The sequence below is a fragment of the Psittacula echo genome, assembly GCF_963264785.1.
Source record: "Psittacula echo genome assembly, chromosome: Z".
In the NCBI taxonomy this organism is placed as follows: Eukaryota; Metazoa; Chordata; class Aves; order Psittaciformes; family Psittacidae; genus Psittacula; species Psittacula echo.
In genome coordinates this window covers 35,608,385-35,630,386 of record NC_137742.1, presented here as the reverse complement: position 1 = coordinate 35,630,386, position 22,002 = coordinate 35,608,385, and the positions used below count along the sequence as shown (strand labels likewise).

General features: G+C 39.4%; 1 protein-coding gene across 2 annotated transcripts in view; it reads left to right on the top strand.

Annotated features, from left to right (window-relative positions):
• Positions 1–15,075, top strand: part of PSIP1 (PC4 and SRSF1 interacting protein 1) — a 31,072-nt gene extending 15,997 nt beyond the window's left edge. For both annotated transcript variants that reach the window (XM_080638134.1, XM_080638135.1), the window contains exons 9-17: positions 1,363–1,438; positions 2,091–2,316; positions 2,941–3,059; positions 5,178–5,233; positions 6,451–6,521; positions 7,427–7,528; positions 7,732–7,951; positions 10,251–10,362; positions 12,944–15,075. In XM_080638134.1, the coding sequence (XP_080494260.1) occupies positions 1,363–1,438; positions 2,091–2,316; positions 2,941–3,059; positions 5,178–5,233; positions 6,451–6,521; positions 7,427–7,528; positions 7,732–7,951; positions 10,251–10,362; positions 12,944–13,007 (1,046 nt within the window). In that variant the 3' untranslated portion in view covers positions 13,008–15,075. The remainder of the gene's footprint in view (positions 1–1,362; positions 1,439–2,090; positions 2,317–2,940; positions 3,060–5,177; positions 5,234–6,450; positions 6,522–7,426; positions 7,529–7,731; positions 7,952–10,250; positions 10,363–12,943) is intronic.
• Positions 15,076–22,002: the final 6,927 nt, after the last annotated feature.

The window sequence follows — 22,002 nt, the reverse complement described above, 5'->3', positions numbered from 1 at the left end:
AAAACCAAAGAGCTGGAGAGACTTGTTTAAAAATGTTTGAGGCAGTCTGTGTAGATTGGTAGACAAATGAAAAGAAGGTATAAGTGCTTTTTTTGTGTGGTGGGTTTGGTTTTTTTTTTGTTTTTCCACATGTGTAATTAGAACCATTTGATAATTCTCCAGTGCTTATTTCTTTCAAAGTAGCAATGATCTAATTAATTGGAATTTTTATGGTAAGCTTGCAGATACTCTTGAACTAATCATTAATGACTTCATCAGAAAACAGTTCTTGCAGCAGTTAAGTATATTGTATGAACATCTAGTCTGGAAAACAAATAATTTATACTTACCTGCAGCTGCTGATAATATGAAAGTAAATTTTAGGAAGTGCAACCACAGTGCACTAGACTTTATTACTTTTGCCTTGGAAGCTGTGAGGAAATTCAGTATTATTTCAGTTCCTCCTCCCACCTTCCATTTCATTACATGTACTAAATGTACATTTTTAATATTTGTGTGTTTATTTTTGCAATTCTTTCAGTTTTTACTAACTACTGTCTGTGAGAGCAGGCAAGGATCTGTAAGAGATGCTTTCATCTCTTATATAAAATACCTTTTAATAAGATGTACTGTGCAGCCTTTTCTGATGTTGATATGATGCAGGTGTCTCTTGCTTAACAGTGCTCCATGGTAACATGAACAATAGTTTAAAAAGCGAGTATGAGGTTTCCTTAACCACATGTTCACTGTGATGTCAGACAAGTATTTAAAGGATTTAAGTGCCAGGAAGGCAGATACACTATTTGTCTTACTTTTAACAATGAGTCTGAGGAAATAGAAAAGTTTGCTCAGTACTGTAGTGTGGTGGTAGAACTTTTTAACAGTGGTTTGTTACCAAGAAAAGCAATGGAAGCCCCATGATACATCTAAAAGTAATGTAAAAAAGTGATGGAAGCCCTCATGATACATCTAAAAGGCAAACAGACTGCGTAAATGTGGACGCTAAAGACTTCTTTCCATTATTTAAGTTTAGTCTTTCTCATTCTCTAACTTGAGACTTGTTTATATTAGTTATGCAAAACATAGGAACAAATCCTAATTGCACAGAGGGCAAAACCCACAAGAACTGAAAGTTGCAGCCTGTGGCTAAAAAGCCACCAAATTTTTATATTTAGCAACCAGTTAAAAAACCTCTAATTTTTCAAAGAGATCTTGATTAAAGTTTGGTACTCACTTAACACTTGAATTTTGTATAATAACAAAGTTAGGTTGTATGTTTTGATTTAAGTGTAACTTCTGTCTATTGAGTACAAATCTTTCCTTACATACGAGGAGCAGATGGTGGCTGTGGACTAACCTGTTATTTCTGATTAAAAATACTAGCTTCTGAAGTAAAGGTTCCGAAACCGAGAGGGAGACCCAAGTTGGTGAAACCATCTTGTCTGTCAGAGAGTGACTCGTGAGTTGTTCTGTTTTGTTTCTTAATATAAAGCTTCTTCATTGTATATAATATTGTTCCTTATGTTAAGACTTCAGAATTAGTACTGAGTTCCTGACAGATTTTTGCCCCTTTAGTATTTAGTATGAGTTACTATTTATGTTTTGTTATTCACAGCTCAAGTAATACATAATTCAAGGTAGTACATCTCTGGAACAAGAGAAGGTTTTAGCTTTCCTAACCTGTAAAATCTGTGCAAAATTCCACATGGAATTGTATTATGCTGAGTGAAAAGGAAAAAATACTTATTAAGGGAAAAGACAAAATATGTAAAATGAAAATACGGAATTGTTTTGTATTTTTGTTTCAGGAATCTGTTCTAATGGAATTCCAACACTTCTTTTACCTTCTTCATTTCTTGTGTCAAATCCTCAGTGGTTCTTATAACTGAAGGGAGACACTTTAAATAAGCATACTTCATAAAGCTAGTTTACAGTGTATGCGCTCTTGGTCCTGCAGAAACACGTGTGGGAAGAACAGAGCATTAAATTCTTCGGTTTGGATTTATACGCATAGATTAATGTTAGCTTCATTAGTGCCTCTTTAAGAAGAATGTGATGTTTTAATGTTTTAAACTTACTGTAGGTAATGTCTAAATCTGCTCATGTTTTAGTGTTAATGAGGATGAGAAGCCAAAGAAAAAAGGACCTGAAGACAAACCCAAAAAGCAAGGGAAAAAAGATGAGGAAAGTCAGAAGGAAGAGGAGAAATCAAAGAAAGAATTTGACAAAAAGGAAGGAAAGAAAGAAGCTGAACCAAAAAGGAAGAATGCAACAAAAGTGGGTTCTGCATCAGCTTCTGATTCTGAGGATGATGGAGAAGAACAAGAAGGTGACAAGGTATAATTTTGCTTTCCTGATACGTCTGCTATAGGGGAAAGTAGTATCTGAAGATCTTTCTTTAAGTTAATGCTTGACCTTAGTAAAGGTTGGAGACCTGTGTCTAGTTAATAGAGATACCTAGAATAAAAGTTGCAGAACTTCATTTTGTCAAGTAAGTCAGGAACTCATTTTGTATTTTCTAAGCATCTTTTCTAGAATACTTTTCTTTTAACAAAGGATCTAAATGTAGCAGTTATTTTGTCAAAAGGCTTTTTCTATCTATGTTCCTTAGAATGCAGACCTTTTTTCCTTGGATGTACCTAAGAACATTTGGCTTGAAATCAGGTTTTTGAAAGGTATAAAGTTGCTCCTAGCAAGTCATTGGAATGTCTTCATTTTTCTGTGCATAGGATATAGCCTGCTATTAGAAAAGGAGAAAGGGAAAAAGAACTAAAGAAATTCAGAGGTTACCAACATGTGGAGATGTTTTATTTAGTTGCAGGGAAAGCCAGCTCTTGTGAGGCTGTATCTCACAGCAGAATTGCTTCGAAGATAGTGTACGTAGCTTTATCTGTTATAGAAAAAATGATTTAATAATCTTGATTTTTCTCTTTCCAATCCTAAAACCTCAAATAAAAACAGAAGAAAAAAGGGGGAAGAAGCTTTCAAGCAGCTCATAGAAGAAATGTTGTAAAAGGTCAACATGAAAGAGAAGCAGCAGAAAGAAAACGTAAGCAAGAGGAACAGACAGAATCTGAACTGTGAGTATGTTTTAACTTGATGTCTGCAAGTTTTCTGTAAGTTTTGTATCCATTAGATTGAGAAATGGTAGGATGTATTAGTCCATGGTTATGGATTTTTGATCATGTTGTGGAATGCATAGGGTTACCTGGAAAACATTTCCTTCTCTGTCTGGCTGCTGAAGCTCATGCTGTCAGACAGAACAAGGGAAAAAATTAAGAATTATTCTACTGTAGCACTGCAAAGCCATTAGAGGGATATTGGGAGCAGTCTGCATTTGGCAGATAAATTACCACAAATGAATCATGTGTGAGAATGGAAAAGATCCTGCCAGAAACCAAGGGGGAGGGAGGAGGAGGTTTGGGACAGTAGGAATAAATCTGACTCATTCTCAAGGGCTGTTCTGCCAATGAGTGAAGAAGCTGCCACCATGAGAGCATGATGATCCTGTCCCCCTGGTGGGGGAGGGTGGGGTGGGGGTGGAGTGGTGAGGCAGAAGGAAGCCCAAGGTAACAATTTAGAGAAAAAGGAGTAGGACGATGGTCCTCTTCACCATTTGCACAAGAAAATTCTATTTTCATGTTCATTAACAAGAATTAGTGTGGGTTTTTTTATTCTCTAGCCCTTCCTTCTCTTCTTCCTGTCACTCCTCTGGAAACATAACATAGTTACTCTATTTGCCTATAGCAAACCTGAACATTTCCAACTCCAGAGATACTAAACTGCCCTCAGCATCTTTGCAGCATAATATATCACTAAATCTGACATAGGCTGATGATTTCTGCAGTCAAACTGTCATATACTGATTTGGTTGTAATAATCAAGCCTCTACTTTTAAATAGCTGTCATTTTATGCATTGGAGGGATGCGTAGAGGTTTGTTTAAGTCAGATAAAGGAGTAGTAGCTAATGAATGCATAATGAATTCAATTATAGCTGATGACTAATACCACAAAACTCAATATTGATTAAAAAGTAGAAAGATTTCTTTTGGTGCTGTCTTAAAGTTCCTCTGCTAATACACTGAATATAGGCTGATAGGCCTTTTTTCATTACATTTCTCATCAGCATAGTTTCCATTTTCTGGTCTTTGTAGCTACTTCATTAGTACTTATGTAAGTCTAATACTGGTGCTTTGTACACCATTGTGTATATACACACAGTTTACATGTACCATTTAAATGGTGTGGGCTTGTGCTGCCTGTTGAAGTAAAATAGTCATACATACTTTAAAACTGTTGATTCCATAACTGGATAGAGTATGAAAGGAGAATGGAACATGACAGACATGCCCGCTTGGATACTTTATGGATGCATGTTACTCTGAAGGAGGAGAATTAGTTACAGAATATTTAGTTATGGTGTGGTGAAATATGTAAATTCTAAAAGCCTTCAGTAAGACAAGACTGAGGAACTGCTAAACAGGGGTTCACAATCTTCTCTGAATAGAGTTCAAAGCTGGGTTGAAAGACTTCTGTCTCTCTTCATGCTGACTGAGAGGGAGAAAAGTTTTTGTTCTGTTTTTCTTGAGTTCCAGCTTTATTTTTAGTGATAGAACTAGAGAAAGAGCCAGGAGATTTCAATTAACATGTAATAAGTCTTTTTTTTTGTTCTTTTATTATTTTTAGCTTCAAGAATATTTAAATCATAGATACATCTATGGTCAGTTGTAGGATACTTGCACAGTTATAATTAATTGTATGAGAGGTTATGTGAGAACTGATTATGACTAATTGATGTCTCCATAATTCCCCGGGGTAATGTCAAATAGTTTTAGTCTTCTTCATCATAATAAAAATATTTTCTTTCTCCATAAGTTACTCCATACAATGCCATTTAACTGATTTGTACATGCAATCAAAACAAAATACAGTTTGGAAATGTGACTTGTTTTTAAAACACTATCTGCTGCTTCAGACAGACAAGTGAAAACTGTCTGTCAGTACGGAGGATTTATGAGCAGTATCTCAGCTAACTAATCTTGTTGACTTATTTCAGTCTTTGAAAACCAGAACTTGGCTTTTTGTGGTTTTTGCATGCTAATACCTCAAAACATCACATCTTCTTTAAAAATTAGGGGAGGGAAGATGGAAAAGCAGACTTTATGACATTATAAAAACACTTTAATGTTTTTGATAGGCAGAATAAAGAAGAAGGCAAGAAAGCAGAAGTTAAGAAGATGGAGAAGAAGAGAGGTTAGTTTAGCTTGTTTGGACTCCTTTTTGGTCATCTTAAATTTTGAACAAAACTATCTGCCTGCATAAGACAATTTGCTGCTGAGGGTGTCTGTGGGATCTCAGTCAGAGATGTTTGATCCATGACTGCTTCCTTCAGGTCTGTGAAACAGCGCGTTCTTGTTCTGTGTTTGTTCTTTCTTCAGTGCATGAGAACATATCTTTGCTATTCCCATTTTACTGTCATTCACGCTAATAAACCTTGATGATCCCTTCTGGTTGTGAACAAGATACAAAAGTTACTCTTTGAACCAAATCTCTTTAGTTCTTCATTTTTTCCTTTCTGTCTCCTCACAACACAATAATCTGAGGGACCTTTTGAAAGTATTTTGATACTACCTCTTACGAAGCAGGAGGCTTCCTAAGCAAGAGGTTTAGACTCAGATTAGTCTAGCCTTGTCTACTAAACCACTCTTGCAAACTGACCTTCATAGGGATAAAGCATTCCTTTTTTTTAGTACTTCCATCTTTAAGGACAATCCAAACCACTGACTGTAATTTGTGGTATAGTGCAGATCCAGTGGCAAGGACTCCAACCAAACCAGTATTGATGAGGGGTGGAAGTTACCAAACCCATTGAGGATGGATTGGACTTGAAGGAGACTCTGTTTGCTTGCAGCATTTTTCAGAATACATGCCACTTGTGTATTGGAAAAAAAGAAAAATCCAAACAGGCATTCAGTATCTGAATTGGAGACAGATATGTTCATGCATCAATCACTCCTCCTGGAGCATGTGTACTGGAGCATCTTATTTGGATGGATTTGGATTCTTAACTTGGATTATGTCCACTTTACTGAAAACAAACCCAACAATACCCAGGTGTCCAGTCATTAAAGGTTTTCCAGCTTTTAACTCTTAGCGTTTAGTGAAACTTACTTCTAACCTGGTAGAGGGTGACAGCTGTATACTGAAATAGAAAATTATGTTCAGTTTGTAACTCCTGAGGGGAAAACTGTAGGTTGCTAATAGTGTTCAGTTTTAGAAAGCTGTGTACTTTGTTTCTAATGGTAAGACCTGTGGTTTGTTCATGTGCGCACCTGCATCATCATCTGATGTGGAGTGCCTTCCCATATTTTTCTGCATTCTATGTGAAGTTCAGGTTCATAGAAAGGTTTCTGTAAAAACAGACCTCATGTGATTATCAAATATTCATGCATGCTATTTCTAATCTTCAGAAACATCAATGGATTCGAGGCTTCAAAGGATACATGCAGAAATTAAGAACTCCTTGAAAATTGATAATCTTGTAAGTATATATTTTTTAACTGATCTATGTGTATAATTACGGTAGGAAATACTTGATACTTGGCATATGTGTTTGTCTTTAATTATACTGAGAATGAATGGAATTTTGTCAGTTTGAAAGATAACTGCTGCTTAAATGAGGTTACTATGGACATTAAAAGATCAAAGTCAGCAAGAAAAAATTGTTTTGTTTGAAAATACTGCATAATAAATTATTTGCCTGAAATATTCAAATAGAATTCTGTCAAATGAAGCATCTATGCTAGCTGAACCTGAGCCATGCAGCAGCACCAGAAGGGCACAGTGACTGTAGCAGTGGCAGACTCTCTGAAGAAGGGAAGTGAAGGATTGAACCATCCTGGTGTCTGCTTGAAGGGACAAAATGGGGATTATACTGCAATCCAGGAAGCTTCTGGAGCATGATAACTTCCGAACACATCATTACTTCTGGGTATACTCCATAGTCTGTCATTTATCAGACTTAACTGAGAAATCTACAAAGATACAGTTCTGTATATTAACTGAAATCCACTCAAGGTGCTTTGCTACCCTTTCAGTAGCAAGTCATTTGGGAAAAATCATGTATGGAAAAGGCTGATGATAGAGAATAGCTTCAAGCACAAAAGTACTACAATTGTGAAAACAGCATAAAGCTCCAGTTTGTATTTTGAAAGTGTAAAATTATTTTTAAAAATTGCCTTTTGTTAGGGAAGTAGCTGAAAGGCAATTGATGGTCATTTTTATTTGCCAGTTTGACTGTACAGATAGTTCTAAAGCTACGCACATAGTCAAGCTAAGGATATTATAGTAAGGTATCCCTGCACAAGGAAATTAATTTAGTATGGCTAATTAAAGACTATTAACATGTAAGTTAAGTCTTCAAACTATCTTCTTGTTTCTGTACAGGATGTGAACAGGTGTATTGAGGCTCTTGATGAGCTTGCATCCCTTCAAGTCACAATGCAACAAGCTCAGAAACATACAGAGATGATTCTGACTCTAAAGAAGGTGAGATCTGCAATGTTAATCAGAGTAACCTGCATTTTCTTAAATTCATATCAGCACTATTTACTACTGGAGTACTGTGTCCAGTTCTGGTCCCCACAATTCAATCTCATTTCAGGTTAAATGAAGACTTTCATCTAGCACATGATGAAATTACATGAGTAAATTCCTAAGTGGAGCTTATGACTTTATTACTTTGATTTCAGATACGGAAATTCAAAGTTAGCCAAGTTATCATGGAGAAATCTACAATGCTGTATAACAAGTTCAAGACCATGTTTCTGGTTGGGGAAGGAGATTCTGTTCTTTCCCAAGTATTAAATAAATCACTTGCGGAGCAGAAGCAGCACGAAGAAGCCAACAAAACCAAAGAACAGTGGAAGAAAGGAGCAAACAAAAAAGTGGAAAAGGAAAAGGACCAAACAGGTAACTCACTGTTGCTTTTAGCTTGGTGACATATAAAAGACCTGATCTTAAAGCCAGCTTAAAGAAAACTGTTGATAGAGGAATTGTACCCATCTGTTAAAACCTTTGCATATCTGGCATAGTCAGGATAACTATAACTTTTAAGTTCAAGGGTTTGTGTTTTCCATGGCTATTTTACCTTTATTGCCTGAAGACAGAGGCTTTTGCAAGAACTTATTTTAGCGTTCTTGTACTTTGTAAATTTTCTAACTTTATTACCTTGTGGAATTTAAAAACAAAAACTAAGAGGCAGAATAGCAAAGCACCTTCTGTTCCTTACGTAGTCTTCTGGTGTCTAGACTTACAACTTTGCTTTAACTGCTTAATTTCGTTTACTAGCCTCTTCCTTTATCATACATACAACTATGTGTAGCAGCAGCTTTTAACCACTTACATACTATGTGATGCAACTTTAATAGTTCAGTCTAACAGTAAAGAAACAATCATCATTTAAGGGAGAATAGGCCTTTATACCCTTAGCAGTACTATTGCAGATTAATCGTGAGCACTTGCACAAGTACAGCATGCTTTTGAAAGCCTCCCAGAGTAAGAATGCTCTTCAGTAACTTAGGTCAGTTGTTAAAAGAAAGAAAAGCAAAAGAAATTTAGAAAAGAGATACTTGCATTTTTAAATAGAGGAACAAAATGAGAGAAACTGTGGGGAAACTGTGTGGCAAATGAATTTATATCCTTGAAGATGCAGAAATTCTATCCACCTTGATCTCCACACACACTGGAAAGAAATTACATTTACTTCAAACTTGAATCCTGGGAGCGTTTCAGGAAATAGTTTAAAAATTACACCAGCTGGGTCTGGAATAAACAAATTACTGTAACTGTGGTGATGGAGGATGACGAGGATTCAGAATAACCGCAGTTGAAATGCCACTGTATTTGTAGCTGCTAAGAAAGCAAGGAAGATGATAAGATCCAGCCATTTTGTGGTGAGAGAAGTATGTATTATGTAGTAGAGGTTCCCCACAGGTACTTCCCTAACCCAGTGATCAGCACAGCTAACACTTCAGTGAAGGTACTCCGCATAAGGTTAACACTAAACTTCAAAAGAACACCCTGAAATACCATATTGTTGTGTACTCAAATGGAGAATGGTAATAAGTTTTATGAGAGTAGGGGGATATTTCATGGAAGTGGGTTTTTCTTTATTTGCTGCAAAGAGAAATTCTGGTTCCTTAAGTTCATGCTTTTGCCTTTTTAAAAATGGAACTACTGAACTCTCACTGTCTTTACAAAGCACAATTAACAGCAGGTTGTACTTCAGCTGAAGTACAGCTTCATACTGTCTGCTTTGTAACAAGGAATTACAGCATCCATTGTTACATTGAGTTCCTCCATGACATTCAAGTTCAGAACTGATTCTGAGCAAGTTTAAATAGATCAACTATTAGAATGTCATCTCAAAATGATCTTGTTTGGGTTTTAGCATCTTTTATCCTGCAGGTACTCAGATGAGCAGTGTCTGTGGTTTTGCTGATTTTTGTTGTTTGGGTTTTGTTTTTTTCTGTAGCTTGGTAGCTTAATGGAGGATTTGCAGTTTTTTGTAAACCTGTAACTTCAAGTAAAATGGGACTGACTTCGTGACATTCCTTGGTAATTCACTCAAAATTCACTGATTTGTAATACCAGAGCAAGACATGTATTTATTACAGAAATCTTAAAGAGTTAAATATTCCTGCTTTGACTTCACTAAGTACAGCTTGTACATACTGCTTTGTTTTTCTGCTTGACAGTTGCATGCTGTAACTTAACACTTTTACTCTATTTTATAGATACTGTTTGTCATATCCTGGTTATATGCATATTTGTTAAGAGTTGAAAGTAAACAAGAATCCACGGAACTAGTAACTCCTCCAGTTATCCCCCAAAATTGTCTGACCAGGTTAGGGTGGAAAACAGAGTTTACTTCTGAAGTATATTCTCTCAGTCCTCAGAATATATATAAACATTAGTCCTATTACCTGTAGCCTAGCAAGCACAAGAAGAACTTGAAATTGCATGGAATATATATACTGTTTATTTTCCCATTGTTAAAATTATGGGATGAAGCTCACTGCATGGAATTTTTTGAGGTTGAAGTTGTATAAGTTACTGCTTTCTGTGTTGTTTCAGCTGCTGAGCATCAAGGTGAGGGGAAAACATTTATAGTGCTTGAGTTGATAAAGGTAAATTATTTCAGGCTTTTTGTAGCACAGCTCGTGCTGCCTGCAGTACTGTTTTCTTTCCCTGCCCTTTCATTTTAAAGGTCCAAAGGTTCTGAACGGAGGGTCTGAAGCTCAAGACACCAGCCAGTCACAACAAACTGGAGAGAATGCTGAGGACAAGAAAGATAGGCATGAAGTTGGCAGTAAGAAAAAGTGAGTTAACCTTACTGAGCTAAGGATCTGTTCTGCTCTAGCAAAATGTAAAACAGAACAGCAATAGATTAAACTTACTTAACCTTGCTGAGGTGCTATTTTCTTTACGGAGTTTTCTCTCAACTTCAGAGAATGATAATAGCATCTGAATCTTCTGATAAGGTTTTGAATAAGCATTTTTAAAGGTGCTTCACTCACTGCTACAGTGGAGACTTAAAAAAATGGCATGATGTCCTGCTAGGAGAGAACCTGCATGTCACATGGTGAGACAGGGCAAAGTATAAGCTTTTTCCTGTATTTTAGACTATTTGATGCTATTAAGTTGGAAGAAGAGAAGCCTTGAGCCAAGTCTTACAGAAACTAATGGGATTTATCAGGTTTTTTATGAAATCATATATTCTAACCACTAGTCAAGCCATTTTAATTAGTGTTCTATAGTGTTGCTATAGATTTGTCCAAAAGCAGGTAAACTGCAGGCTTGAACTTTTAGACTGGTGAAATCTCAGGACTGTGAACACTTCAGAGAGGTTGATGCATTTACCTTCTCTGTAAGGATGCTTGAATTGTCAGGAGGTAGGTACTTAAACCTTAACCTCACTGAAAAATACTGGTTTGCAAAGAAGAACAAGCAATGAATCTCTTGTAGAATATGAGAAGTACTTAATAGAATTCAGTACACAATGAGGAAAAGGCCTACAATTATCCTTGAGCTGAATTGCTTTGTTGAAGTACCACTTTGTTTTGTCTGAGTACTTCTGCAGCCGTACTTATTGAAGGAAGCTCTCTATTCATCACAGTCTTCATGCAGACCAGGAGGAAATGCAGTTGCCTGGTGTCATGGTTTAACCCAGCTGGTAACTCACACCACGCAGCCATTCACTCACCACCCTTTTGTCCCCCTGGGTGGAAATCAGGACACCTGGTGTTCTCTTGCTGTCTGCTGAGTTAAAACTGTGCAAATAAGTTGAATATTGACTGCTGTTTACAGTGAGGTAAAATTGAACAGAACAAAACAAAAAATGCCCTGCAGATGAAAACAAATGTGGTATTTGCTGAGAGGCAGCCTCAGAGCTGCTGATTACACAGCTTTCAGAAGCAACATTTGGGAGTAATTTTGTCTGAAAAGTGTTGTGGGAACATAACGAAGGCACAAGCATAGGTTCCTGGCACAGGTTACACAGTTTAGCATGCTCCCTAAATAGGTTATTTGGCCAGGTCATGCCATGGTACTAAGAAAGGGCAAAACCCCAGTTACTTGAAATTGCTAGCAAGGCAGTAGCAATAGAATATCCTTGGCCATGTATTTAAAAATACCTGACTACTAAACTGGTTCTCCAAAGTAGAATTTTTTTCATGGCCTGCTCCTTTCCTTGTTCCTGCAGAACATGACCAACATGAGGATTACTGAGTGGCAGAGAGACAATCTCAGTCTGATTGTTCTTTATGTTTGTGATTTAAAAGAATTAGGAATCTTTGGGTATATACATAGCACCTCAATGGACATGGGTCAGAAGAAACTCAAGGCAGATACTTCAGATAGTTGCGCAATATGCTTGGTAAAGGCTGTTGACTATAAAAAATGTTTCAAACAAGCAACTTTGAGGCAAGACAATTCATATTCTTAAAACTTCAGGAATTGTGATTGTATCTGTAAAACCTGCAAGTATATCCTCCACGAATGAGGTAGTGGGGGTGTCATGTTCTGCTAAAAAATATTTGTCTCTTTAATTGTGTGTGGTGTTTGCTACAGCCTTCAACTCTACATTCCAGCCCATTCTTCCACTTTCCCCTAAGCAAAGAAACAAGACCACTTTATGAGTTACTTTTGTGTTGCTGCTTGAGTGCAGTTGTACTCATTGCTGCCTCTCAGCTGTAGCTGCCTCTTGCAAATACAGTGCATGTTAAGAAATGCATTCACATACCTGTACTAAATTCAAGCAAGCTACAGACTGGTGTTTGTCCATCAGACAAACTTCCTTTTATTCAGTATTTTTCATACATTTTTATTTGCAGTATTCTGTTTCTTAGAAGGGAGAAACCAGTAACCAAACCAAGTTATGAGCACATCATCAGTGTTCAAAGCAAGGTGGTACTTAAGAAATTTTGGAAGACAGCAGTTGTGAAATGTAATACTTCTAAAGTGATTGGCACTTAAGAACATCTTTCTGTTCTCATTTGCTAAAAATAAATACAGCTTCCAGAGGATTATTCCCAGCTACTAAGCAAAGTTACAATTGGTAGGGTACATTACACTGGAGTGCTTCTCCTTGTGCTGACCAGCAGAGTAGGGAGGACTGTCTGAATGGAACAGAGACAGACTTCCTAAGGACTGCCTTTCACAGCTAGTCACATACCTCAGTGTGACTGATGTTAACTGCTGCCTGCTTAGATTTGCATCTGGGTGGTGGGGCAGTTGCTGTAAGAATACAGCTGGCACCTCCGTGTGCTTCGTGTTTCACGCTTCATCTACTGCTGCATGTTCACCAGCATCACTTGCTCCAGACTGCACAAATGTGTCTGGAGTAAGTCTTGCCCTCTGCATTTTTATATGGTCATTGATGCTGCTTTATTTTGTTTCTAGGACATGTGGTGAAGAGAGAGAGCTTGAAAAGCCAGCAAAGGATCCTGCCTTTGAAGGCAAATGATACTACTCCAGTCTTTTTTTTTAAATACACATTAAAGAGGATTGTTAAGTTTTGCATTTAAAATCTATAGACTGCTGAAAGTTCTAAGTAATTTTATAAGCATAGTATTTTAAAGTTAAATTTTGTGGAATAGAAGTCTCTTTAATCATGGTTTAAAAGTATTTAAACACTTTTGCCAATAGTTTTGCCCAGTATTAACAGGTAACATGTTTCGATAGATGAAGATTGGTTAGAAGACAAATGCTTACATTACAGGACTTAGAGTGGTAGTATATTTTTTACCTGACTACTGTATGTTTGTCTAGGTAACAGCAGGGAAAAGTGTAAATACTTTTAACTGCCCACTTGCTTCATTTGTATAAAACTTCTTGTCTTCCTTCCTATGATACTGACCTCTGTTTGTGCATAGTTTTTCAACTCTTGTTGGGATGTCTTTTCACTGTGTTTTGTAGGAGTTGGAAGCAGCTTTTTTATAGCTGTTAAAATGTTAATGTACAAGTTAAGTATACTTAATCACCTTTTTTAAAGAAGTTGAGTTCTGTTCTTGCAAACTTGTTGTGCCAATTTACTGCAATGTGACTTTACGGTATGCTTTTGGTATAATAAGTATACTAGAAAGAAACATAGTGTTCCTACAGAACCTGTAGGATTCACATTGGTTAGAACAGTCTTAAACATTTTATGAAATTAAAGAATTTTAATTTGATAAGGTTTATATAGACAGAAACATCTAGAGGAATGACAGGTGTCTGGGTGTAGTTCTACTTTGGTTTTATTGCCTTGGCATTAACTTGGGGATTTTAAACTTGCATTTTAGCAGAAACACTGGTGGAGTATGTTAAGAACAACTCCTAAAGGCACAAAAGGGAAACATAACAGCTATAACGTCCTCTGAAAATTCTTTCTTGAAACATATGCTTTGCCTAACATCAGAACTAGAAGTAGCTTGTATGCGACTGGAAAACAGTATTTGACAGAGGCCAGCTAGGTTAGAAATTAGAGTTTAATAATTCTGAGAATCTTGTTATGGGGATATTAGGGGAGATGAGGGTGTTCCAGGTGTACTGATCACCTTGTATTGCATTGCCTTCAAGGCAGAAACAGAAAATCAGGATTACAGCCTGGTAGAGACCAGTACTTTTAATTCATAGTGTTCAACAGAGAAGAGTTTCAGTACTGCAGCACAACCAAAACAGTAGCACATTGCAGCCTGAGAAGTCCTATTATTTCTGGTTGACAGGCCTTGTAAATTGCAGCCCACTTGGGTTTGTTTTCTTTTGTTCTCAGCCAGGGTACTATGGGGAAAGGGATTTCTCATATATTAAAAAAAAGAGGGTTTTCCCATTTCAAGTGCAACAACTTGGTACAACCTTCACTTCTGTTCACAGTTCCGCTCTTGCAGTAGTGCTAAGCAGCTGAACAGTCAATGAGAAAAAGCAATTTCAACACCTTAGTACTATTGTCATGATCAGGTGAGGGTCAGTAACTTCAGCACTCCTGAAACTCCTGTTTTTCCAGAACCTGAAAGTGACAGATTTATCTTCCTATCCTTTTTTCTAATTATTATTTATCTCCTATGCAGACAGGCTGAGAGAGTTGGGCTTCTTCAGCCTGGAGAAAGCTCAGGGGAGACCTTATAACAAGTCTTCCAATACCTAAAGGAGGACTACATGAAATCTGGAGAAGGGCTTTCTACAAGGGTATGTAGGGACAAGACAAGGTGCAATGGCTTTAAACTGACAGAGGGGAGACTTAGGTTGGACATTGGGAAGACATTCTTCCCTGTGAGGGTGGTGAGACATTGGCACAGGTTGCCCAGAGAACCTCTGGATGCCCCATCTCTGGCAGCGTTCAAGGCCAGGCTGGATGGTGCTTTGAGCAGCCTGGTCTAGTGTGAAGCGTCCCTGAACATGGCAGGGGGGTTGGAACTGGATGATCTTAAGGTCCTTTCTAACCCAAACCATTCTGTGATTCTGTGAAACTGAAAATGTTTTTTCACTGAAATCATGCACTGCTATGAAGTAATTCCTCATTCTCCATCTGCCAATTCTGAAAATATTAAAACTTCTTTCCCTAGCACTGGTTTTTTTGCTGCCTTTGTTTGCATGTGTTTGTTTGTGTGTTCCCCCTGCAACCCCCTTCTTCCTAACAGACAAGATTAGTAGTTTTAGGATCACAGCCTCCCTTTCTCGTAACTTGAACAGTTTCAGTAACAACAAAAAACATCCTTACTTTGTGACCAGAGACACAGACAAAAGGGATGGAAAGCCTGAAATCAGAACTCTGATACTCATTGCACAACCAGTATTAAGTTTATTGTGGTTAAAGCTGCTGTTTAGTCATCCTTGCTACTTTGAACTAGTTACTATTTTTTTTACGTAATTTGCCAAAATCCATGACAGTGAATGTTTGGGGTTTTTCCCTGCCAAATGTGCCACTCCTCCAGAGACCATGCATGGAACATGCAGTCACTAGACACAAGCTGCGGCTAATGCCTGGTTGAAGTAGTCTGACCAACATTTAACTGTTTACATAGTGGTACACCCAGATAATGTTAGCTGTGTCTACAGGCTGTCCTTCAGCAGAACTGACCGCATTTATTTTTGGTCTCAATAATCTGTAAACTAGCTGTAATGCTGAGGCAGGATCAAAGGTTTGGTAACATGAGAAGGCCAACAGAGGAAGAGTATTCACCGTAACATTCAATAGCAGTATCCACTGGCAGCTGAATTTATGGCCCAGTTTTGCTGTATTTGTACAGCAGACTTACGAGTACGCTGTATGCTTTCTAGACTTACTATATTGCGTACTTATAAGCCTTATACATGCAAACATATTTTTGTTACCACTATGCTATAGTTCATGCTGATGGATAAAAGCACAAGCACATGTATGCATGTGCGCCGATCTTTGCAAACACGTGGCTTGTGCATACTTACAAAAGGGCACCGCCTTCCTGCCCACAGCTGCAAGCAGCCTACAACCTCTGTTCTCCACACCCCTATAGATCAAAGGGGAAGAGCTGCGAGGAGTGCCTGGGGGGAGGCCTCCATGTTGCTGCTTAAAGCAGCATCTGATGGATGACTTTTTGCACAGAACACAGCAGCACTCAGTCACAGTAGTACTGTGTAGCAACACACTGGCTGCCTGGGGAAATGAAGGTACCCAGCTACAGGCACTTAGAGCCTGTAATAAAGCCTAGATTTACAACACGGAATCCCCTGAGGTGATTATGGGAAGTTAAAATGCAGGATGAAAAGAAGTTTCAGTTTGCAGCAATATAGTTAAGGTTTTGAATACAACAATCTCTCACGCCAAGGTAAAAACATGCAAGTTGTTATTAATTGCTCAACTTGCTTGCAGAGTTTTCCGTAAGCATAATTCATACTTGCATAATGAAATGGAAGGTGTCCATGTAGCAAAGCTGAAGAGGGTACCTCAAGTTACACCTGAAAGATCAATAGCCATGGCAACTCCCAGTATGAAAACATCCTCAGCAGATGGCTGTGGCATTTAGCCTCCACAGATCGGGAGTTACAATGATGTTTGGTGTTTCACAACAGGCTGCTACTGTGGGGAGAGCTGTGCTGTATGTTTTGTACAGCTCGAGCAGCAGGCAGTGGCATTCTCATTCAGCTTTCAAGTACAGGTAGTTACTTCACACTGGACTCTGCATGTTTCTACATAACAGCTAGTAACAAAATGTGTTTCATGGCCTTAGGAAACTAAAACTACTTCTAATTTCACCCTTGAAAGTGTTTCTCTAAAGATGTTAAATGGGAATTCTCACATAGGCACTTACGGATTTTGACCATTCCTTTGTATCAAACCCTCTTTTACCAAAACAAGAGGCACTGTGGATTCAACAAGTATGCCAAATGGACTTTGCGTTTCAAACATGCATCAATAGGCAAACACACAACTGTCACAACTGTTCAGAGATAATGGGTCACCATGCCCCTACTTCAAAGGCTTAACTGAGAGAGATGCAGAGGTGAAGCTCCTGTGTGCTTCCACCGCATAAGAAAGTCAGCTGAGTGAGTCACTGAAGTCAGTGGAGCCACTGAAGTCACGCTTGATGCACTGAGTTGCTTGCCCTCTTACTGCATTTACAAACCATACAGAACCTACACCCACAGACTTGCACTGACTGTGGAAATGTCACTGCACCTCCCAGGATGCCGAGTGTCTGTCAGCTGTGTCTCTTGAAAGGTACAGACTTCTGAGTGGGAACTGGCTAGGCAGGCAGACTTCACTTCCCCAAGAAAAAGGGTTATTCTTTTTGCAGAAAGGAAACAAACCAGTTAATGCACAAAACTGAAAGCACAGTTCACTTTACACAGAAGCATCCCTATTTGAACAGTCAAGTTTACTACAGCTTACAATACTGTGCAACCCTGTTGAGTTGCTCATTATTAAAGCACACAGGGGGCGTTGTGACCATGTTAAATGTACCCAGGAGCAGCGGGAAGTGACACTACCTGTATAAGTCACATTTTCCTTTGGAACTTTACACCAACAGTAAAGATCAAAGGGGCCTGTACTCTTCCTCAACACAAGAAACAGTGTCCTGTATCACCCAGCAAGGTAAAACCTTGCACTGGGGGCTGACTCTCCAAGACCTTTTGTTAGTTCGAAGTTAGCTACGGAGGTTCACACTGGCACATCACTGAATGTTTTAAAAGATCAAAGCAAAAAGCCAACCACAGATTCAGGTCAATGCTTTTTAGATGGAAGATTCAACTACAGTTTTTAAAACTCCAGCCTTTTTGCTTCTCCCAGTAAGTACAGACATAAATCACTGTATGTCAGCACACAGGGCCCTTAAATTTTCATTTAAATAAAACTCAAATCGTTTGAAAGTTACACACCCTAACATCATAGAATAGTTACGGTTGGAAAAGATCTTAAAATCATAAAGTTCCAACCCCCCTGCCATGGGCAGGGACACCTCACACGAAACCATGCCACCCAAGGCTCTGTCCAACCTGGCCTTGAACACCGCCAGGGATGGAGCATTCACAACCTCCCTGGGCAACCCATTCCAGTGCCTCACCACCCTCTCAGTAAAGAATTTCTTCCTTATATCCAATCTAAACTTCCCCTGTTTAAGTTTGAACCCGTTACCCCTTGTCCTGTCACTACAGTCCCTAATGAATAATCCATCCCCAGCATCCTTGTAGGCCCCCTTCAGATACTGGAAGGCTGCTATGAGGTCTCCACGCAGCCTTCTCTTCTCCAGGCTCAACAGCCCCAACTTTCTCACCCTGTCTTCATACGGGAGGTGCTCCAGTCCCCTGATCATCCTCGTGGCCTCCTCTGGACTTGTTCCAACAGTTCCATGTCCTTTTGATGTTGAGGACACCAGAACTGCACACAATACTCCAAGTGAGGTCCCACGAGAGCAGAGTAGAGGGGCAGGATCACCTCCTTCGATCTGCTGGTCACGCTCCTCTTGATGCAGCCCAGGATACGGTTGGCTTTCTGGGCTGCGAGCGCACACTGAAGCTGGCTCATGTTCATTTTCTCATCGAGCAACACCCCCAAGTCCTTCTCCGCAGGGCTGCTCTGAATCTCTTCTCTGCCCAACCTGTAGCTGTGCCTGGGATTGCTCCGACCCAGGTGTAGGACCTTGCACTTGGCATGGTTCAACTTCATAAGGTTGGCATCAGCCCACCTCACAAGCGTGTCAAGGTCCCTCTGGATGGCATCCCTTCCTTCCAGCGTATCAACCGAACCACACAGCTTGGTGTCATTGGCAAACTTGCTGAGGGCGCACTCAATCCCACTGTCCATGTCACTGACAAAGGTGTTGAACAAGACCGGTCCCAACACCGATCCCTGAGGGACACCACTCGTTACTGGTCTCCAGCCGGACATCGAGCCATTGACCACAACTCTTTGCGTGCGGCCATCCAGCCAGTTCTTTATCCACCAAGTGGGCCACCCATCAAATTGATGTCTCTCCAATTCAGAGACAAGGATGTCGTGTGGGACAGTGTCGAATGCTTTGCACAAGTCCAGGTAGATGACATCAACTGCTCTGCCCCTCTCCATCAGTTCCGTAGCCCCATCATAGAAGGCCACCAAATTGGTCAGGAAGGATTTCCCCTTAGTGAAGCCATGCTGGCTGTCACCAACCACCTCCTTGTTTTTCATGTGCCTTAGCATGCCTTCCAGGAGAATCTGCTCCAAGATTTTGCCAGGCACAGAGGTGAGACTGACTGGTCTGTAATTCCCTGGGTCATCCATTTTCCCCTTCTTGAAAATGGGGGTTATATTTCCCTTCTTCCAGTCATCGGGAACTTCACCTGACTGCCATGATTTTTCAAATATGATGGCCAGTGGCTTAGCAACTTCATTCGCCAGCTCCTTCAGGACCCGCGGATGGATTTCGTCAGGTCCCATGGACTTGTGCACATTCAGGTTCTTAAGATGGTCTTGAACCAGATCCTCTCCTACAGTGGGCCCAAGGTCTTCATTCTCACAGTCCCTGCGTTCGCCTTCCAAGACTTGGGTGGTGCAGTCAGAGCCTTTGCCAGTGAAGACCGAGGCAAAGAAGTCATTAAGAACCTCAGCCTTCTCCAAATCCAGGGTAGCCAGTTCTCCTGATAGCTTCTGGAGAGGGCCTACATTGTCCCTAGTCTGTCTTTCATTCGCAAAATAAATATTTATTTAATAATAAATAGAATATATAAATAAAATACATTATATACAGAATTTTGTTTTTATATTATTATATTTATTTTATATATTATATAAATATAATAATATAATTAAAATATTTCATTAGATGGGATTATGTATTACAAGAGATTTATTAAAAGAAAATAATAATTGCTGATGGTCTTGCTGAGAAAGATGTAAATATCAAACAGAGAGAAGGTATTATTAAAAAATAATACTTTCTCATTTTTCACCATGAAGTAATAAGCCTGCTTGTAAGTTCTGATCAGCCACTAACCACACTAACCACATTTAACAAGCAGCCAAAACACGGATATCCAGCTGCTGTCATAGAAATTGAACTGCGAATGGGCAGCTGGGTGCAATACTGGATTTCACTCACAGGACTCATTCTGAAAGACACATTAAATCAAGACCAGATTTGGCTGTCCTGCAATAGCTCCTGGGAAGCATCTTTAAAAACTATGATTTATTGTAACCTTTTTGTTCTGCTTGCCATTTAAGTCATTTGGTATGAAATAGGACCTGATCACACCAATAGCAGCTTCTCATACGAGTTCTTCCCTGTTTGTAGTTAAGCACTATACACACACAACTCCTGCACTCAGACTTACTGTAAGTACAGGGCTGACCCTAGTGGAAACCCTTCATCTGCAGGGACAGGAATCTTGAAATACATTTGACCATAACTTTTTACTGGAAAGGTGAATGGGTTGAGTGAAGGACAGCATACCAAGGCAGAATTAGCTTAATGAAAGAATAAAATCACGTTTTGACCACTCTCTTCTCCCTGCTGCTGAAGTAAAAACCCACACAAAAATCCTTACTAATTGCTGCCTCAGAACTCAGCATAAGCCATCCAACAAGCAAACGGTACCTGTAGAAGTCATGTGAGCTGTCTACATGATCTCGGCTCCAATACTGAAGAGAATTCGGAAGCCCATATATTACCAGGAGACAGCTGGAAAAGGAGAAGGTTGAGGCAGGATGAAGGGTAGCGACTCACTGAAGTTGCAACCCGAAGTGTACTGCAGCTGCTGCTACAGCACCATAAAGCAGCGCAGCCCCAGCAGTCTGACTGGTGACAGTTCCGCAGGTTTCTGAGGGGTAAGGACCCATTCAGCACCTGCTGTGACAAGTGGCAGTGCTGAAGAGCTCACTACTCTCAGGGTACAGAGGCCAAGAGCTGCCTGACTTAGATGACAAAAAAACCCCACCTTCCTTTTGTCTTAAAACCCATACACATTAATATTCACAAGACACTTCTGTTTCAAGACATCTAAGGTAAGCAGTAAGCACTTGCAGGATCTGCTGCCGCAGCACCTGAATAGAATTTAATGTGCCAAATACACTTCTGTATGCAGGTTATCAGAGTTGCCTGCTTTTTTTTTACTCCAACCAGAACTAGGATTTTTTGAGAACTAGCTGAAGCTTTCAAAAGAAAAGCAGTAGCACTACTAGCTTGTCTAAACAGCAAAGATCTCCACTAACATTCTCTGAATTCCAAACTTTAAGAAGCAAGGCACTGGATACATTCTGTCTTGGCAAGCAGAGTTTCAACTTAACAACAGATTAGCAAGTACAAATTGGTCATATTTAAAAAAGCAACAACACTTACAGGATGATACTAAAAAAGCAGTGCACAATGAACAGTATGAACAGTTGAAACTTCACGCACAGTAAAGAGTCAAAGTCATCTGGAAGACAGGCCACAATTCAGTCATCAGTGAAATGTAGCTTACTCATCACAGAATCAGCCCTCAGTCAGAATGCAAGGACAGCAGCAGTTCACAGATGCAAGCACCTCCCTGCTTGCAGGAAAGACTTTAGAAGTTAACAAGCATCTTGAGCTTCCCTCTTGGAACGTATTCTCCTCCCCACAAATGCAGTGCTACACACTCTTCTTCAAAGATGACAACTGCCAGAGTTTTCAAGGTGAGATGCCCAAAGACCATGTTTTCATCCTCTGATGTTAACAAGGCCTTGGATGCACAAAACTTCTCAAAGTCACAGCTGCGAAACATCCCTATTTTTAGTCCGTAGTCTCCAAACTACCATCTTCTTGCCCAAATGTATTAGGGAAACGTAGCTGATTAAAACAGATGTTTGAGCATATTTTTCCATAATTACTCATTTTTTAAAATCATACTTGCTTACTCAGAAAAGCACATCAGAAAGACTTCGCGTGCAAAGGGCTCTTTCCACCTCAGGGGAGAGGATTAAAGCCTAACCTAAACCCCAGCTGGATGCTCAGAACTCAAGCTGTGTGACGGTTTTAACAACCAGAGCAACAGTTTCACCAATGCAC